The 2,710-nt window shown below is 51.7% G+C and overlaps 1 protein-coding gene across 1 annotated transcript in view; it reads left to right on the top strand.

The window, feature by feature from the left end:
- Nucleotides 1–1,124: 1,124 nt before the first annotated feature.
- Nucleotides 1,125–2,710, top strand: part of NACC2 (NACC family member 2, BEN and BTB (POZ) domain containing) — an 18,019-nt gene continuing 16,433 nt past the window's right edge. Inside the window, exons 1-2 of the mRNA XM_009322138.1 lie at nt 1,125–1,207; nt 2,105–2,706. Of these exons, the coding sequence (XP_009320413.1) occupies nt 2,167–2,706 (540 nt within the window). The 5' untranslated portion in view covers nt 1,125–1,207; nt 2,105–2,166. The remainder of the gene's footprint in view (nt 1,208–2,104; nt 2,707–2,710) is intronic.

The following is a 2,710-nucleotide window of genomic DNA, read 5'->3' as shown; positions in this document are numbered from 1 at the left end:
CAGGAGTTAACCAGCAGCAGTGCCAGCTCTGCAGACTGTTTGGAATAGTTTAAATGCTTTGACACTCTGGATGTACTAGATGGCAGGGGAGGCAGTTTACAGCGTAATTCATATGCAAAACTGCACTATAAATTTAAAACCTGTCTCAGTTGCCGTGGCACCACTAAGCATTTCATCAGCATACAGTACAGTATTTCTGCCATCTTTGTTTGCATTGCAGTGACTCATCAAAAGTCTGTCTTGTACCAACACTGAGAGCATTCCTCTGGCACTGATATTTCTCTGTTTTTAAAGCTTCGGTTTGAAACTGGCATTTACTTCAGGTCCCTAATCAAAGGGCTCTATTCATTGCAGAGAGCAGCCTGAATGTTAATCTGCATCCGGCCTATTCATTTAGATGCTGTGCGCTGCCGGGGAGATTTGACTTGGTAAAAGCTTGAGCTACAGCAGATACAAACCCAGGGTTTGATACTATATTTTTTTTTTTTTTTTCTTCCCCCCCCTCCCCTGAGCGATCGTCGGCGCTGCGTATAGCGTGGCGGCCGGGGCGATACGGAGGGATGCAGACCCCTCCGGCGAGCGGCCGCGCTGGGGACGGGCGCTGCTGAAGGTACGTTCGCTCCGAGCCAGGCGAGGGGACCGGGAACTTCCTCGCTCGGAAGAATTTTTTTAACCATGCAGATACAATTAAATTGGCTCCGAGTGTGTTCCCTTTTCTTCCTGTTACCCCGTGGCCTTGCAGATAGGACTTTTTTTTTTCCCCAGCAGTGGGAACAGAGCAGCTCTTTGTGGGTTATTATTTTCTTTTCAGAGGTCTTTTTTTTTAATCTTTCTCAGATAAACTTCCTTTTTTTTTCCCCCTTTTTTTTTTAATATTGTTCTTCTGAGCTTTCAGTACTAGTTAACGGTAGTTTTTCTTCAGTAGTGTTGAAGGCAAACAGGATTTTAAATCTCCTGGACTCTTGCGTGGAGCTCGGGGAGGGGAGACGGGGGGGTTTGAGCTCCGGCTGGTGTCGGTGAATCCGCAGTGATTTGCTTCGCTGGAGTTTCAGTGCACGGGCTGCACTAACGCTACCTGCTCCGCCGTTGCACGGGGCTCTCCTCGCTCGACCTGCGCCGCCGTTGCACGGGGTTTGTGCACGAGGTCCCTTCGAACGCAAGGCTTTATTTGGTCGGTGAAAGGAGGAATTATCCCCGTGGCCAAAAGGTACAGCTGCCCTTAAAGAGCAGCCGCGGTGGGATCCAAAGCCGGAGCCGTCGCCTCGAGCCCGTTTCGTGTGAGGTTGCTCGGAGGGTCCCCGGTGCCGCTCGGCTGGGGCCGGTACCCCCGGCCGGGGGGCGATGGGCTGGGGGGGCCGGGGGCTCCGGCCGCAGGAGGGGCTGGGCTGGGGCTCCCCCTGCCCCACTTTGGATTTAGGGGAGAAAAATAAGAAGACAACTCGGTAGGCGGCTTGCTGCGGCACGTTGGTTTGTTTTATTGGGGCTCAAATATCTGGCTTAATTTGGAGATAAGCCTCGTTTTGTTGGAGGATAAATCTGTTGAGAAGGGGTTTAACTGTTGAAATGCTCCCTCTTTCTGGTGCAAATGGGAAGATTGCTTTTCAAAGTGCTTTTTCCTGGGAGCTGTCGCTCCAGCAGAATCCTGTATTTATTTCAGGCAGAATGGCACATTGTTTTATAAATATCTTTTCTGTAGTTTCAACAGAGCTGCTGGTTGTTGTGTTTCTTATATAATGCTACCCGAGATCTGTCTGACTATCTTACGTTTGCTTTACTGTTCACTCCTCTCCCATTACCGTTCAGATTTTCCTGCAGAAAGTAAAACCCCCAGGGAAATAAATCAGTGGTGCTTATTTAAACAGACCACAACTTGAAGAAAATACTTGCATTTTTGGAATATCCTTTGCCATCCACCAATAGCATTTCCAACGGTGTTTGAAAACATCGATAAGTAATTTTTATAAGCGATTGCTTTTCTGCGTCGGCTCTCAGAGCTTAGCTTTGAGCCTTTGATGTCGGGTGAGGTGGGTTCCTCTGCTTCTGCCTGCTTTGGTGAACTGTCTAAAAACGCTGTGCCTCTCTCCCTGCCTTCTCCGTTTTTCAGATGTGCCCTACTTTGGATATTCCTGCATTGAATGTCTGAGGAGCTCCAGCCGATCCTGAGCCATGTCGCAGATGTTGCACATAGAGATTCCCAACTTTGGGAACACCGTTCTGGGCTGCCTGAACGAGCAGCGGCTGCTGGGGCTGTACTGCGATGTCTCCATCGTGGTGAAGGGCCAAGCCTTCAAGGCGCACCGGGCGGTCCTGGCCGCCAGCAGCCTCTACTTCCGAGACTTGTTCAGTGGGAACAGCAAAAACGCCTTTGAGCTGCCGGGTACCGTCCCCCCCGCTTGCTTCCAGCAGATCCTCTCCTTCTGCTACACCGGGAAGCTGACCATGGCGGCGAGCGAGCAGCTGGTGGTGATGTACACGGCGGGCTTCCTGCAGATCCAGCACATCGTGGAGAAAGGGACGGACTTGATGTTCAAGGTCAGCTCTCCCCACTGTGACTCTCAGACCACCATGATCGAAGACCCCAGCTCGGAGCCGCAGAGCCCCTGCAACCAGCTGCAGTCGGCCTCGGCGCCCTACGTCATGTCCCCATCCATGCCCATCCCGCTCCTCACGCGCGTCAAACACGAGAACCTCGAGCTGCAGGCAGCTGCCC

The sequence above is a fragment of the Pygoscelis adeliae genome, unplaced genomic scaffold (genome assembly GCF_000699105.1).
Source record: "Pygoscelis adeliae isolate BGI_AS28 unplaced genomic scaffold, ASM69910v1 Scaffold114, whole genome shotgun sequence".
NCBI classification, from domain to species: Eukaryota; Metazoa; Chordata; class Aves; order Sphenisciformes; family Spheniscidae; genus Pygoscelis; species Pygoscelis adeliae.
Note: the sequence above shows the minus strand (reverse complement) of the source record. Positions and strands in the feature narration are given on the sequence as shown.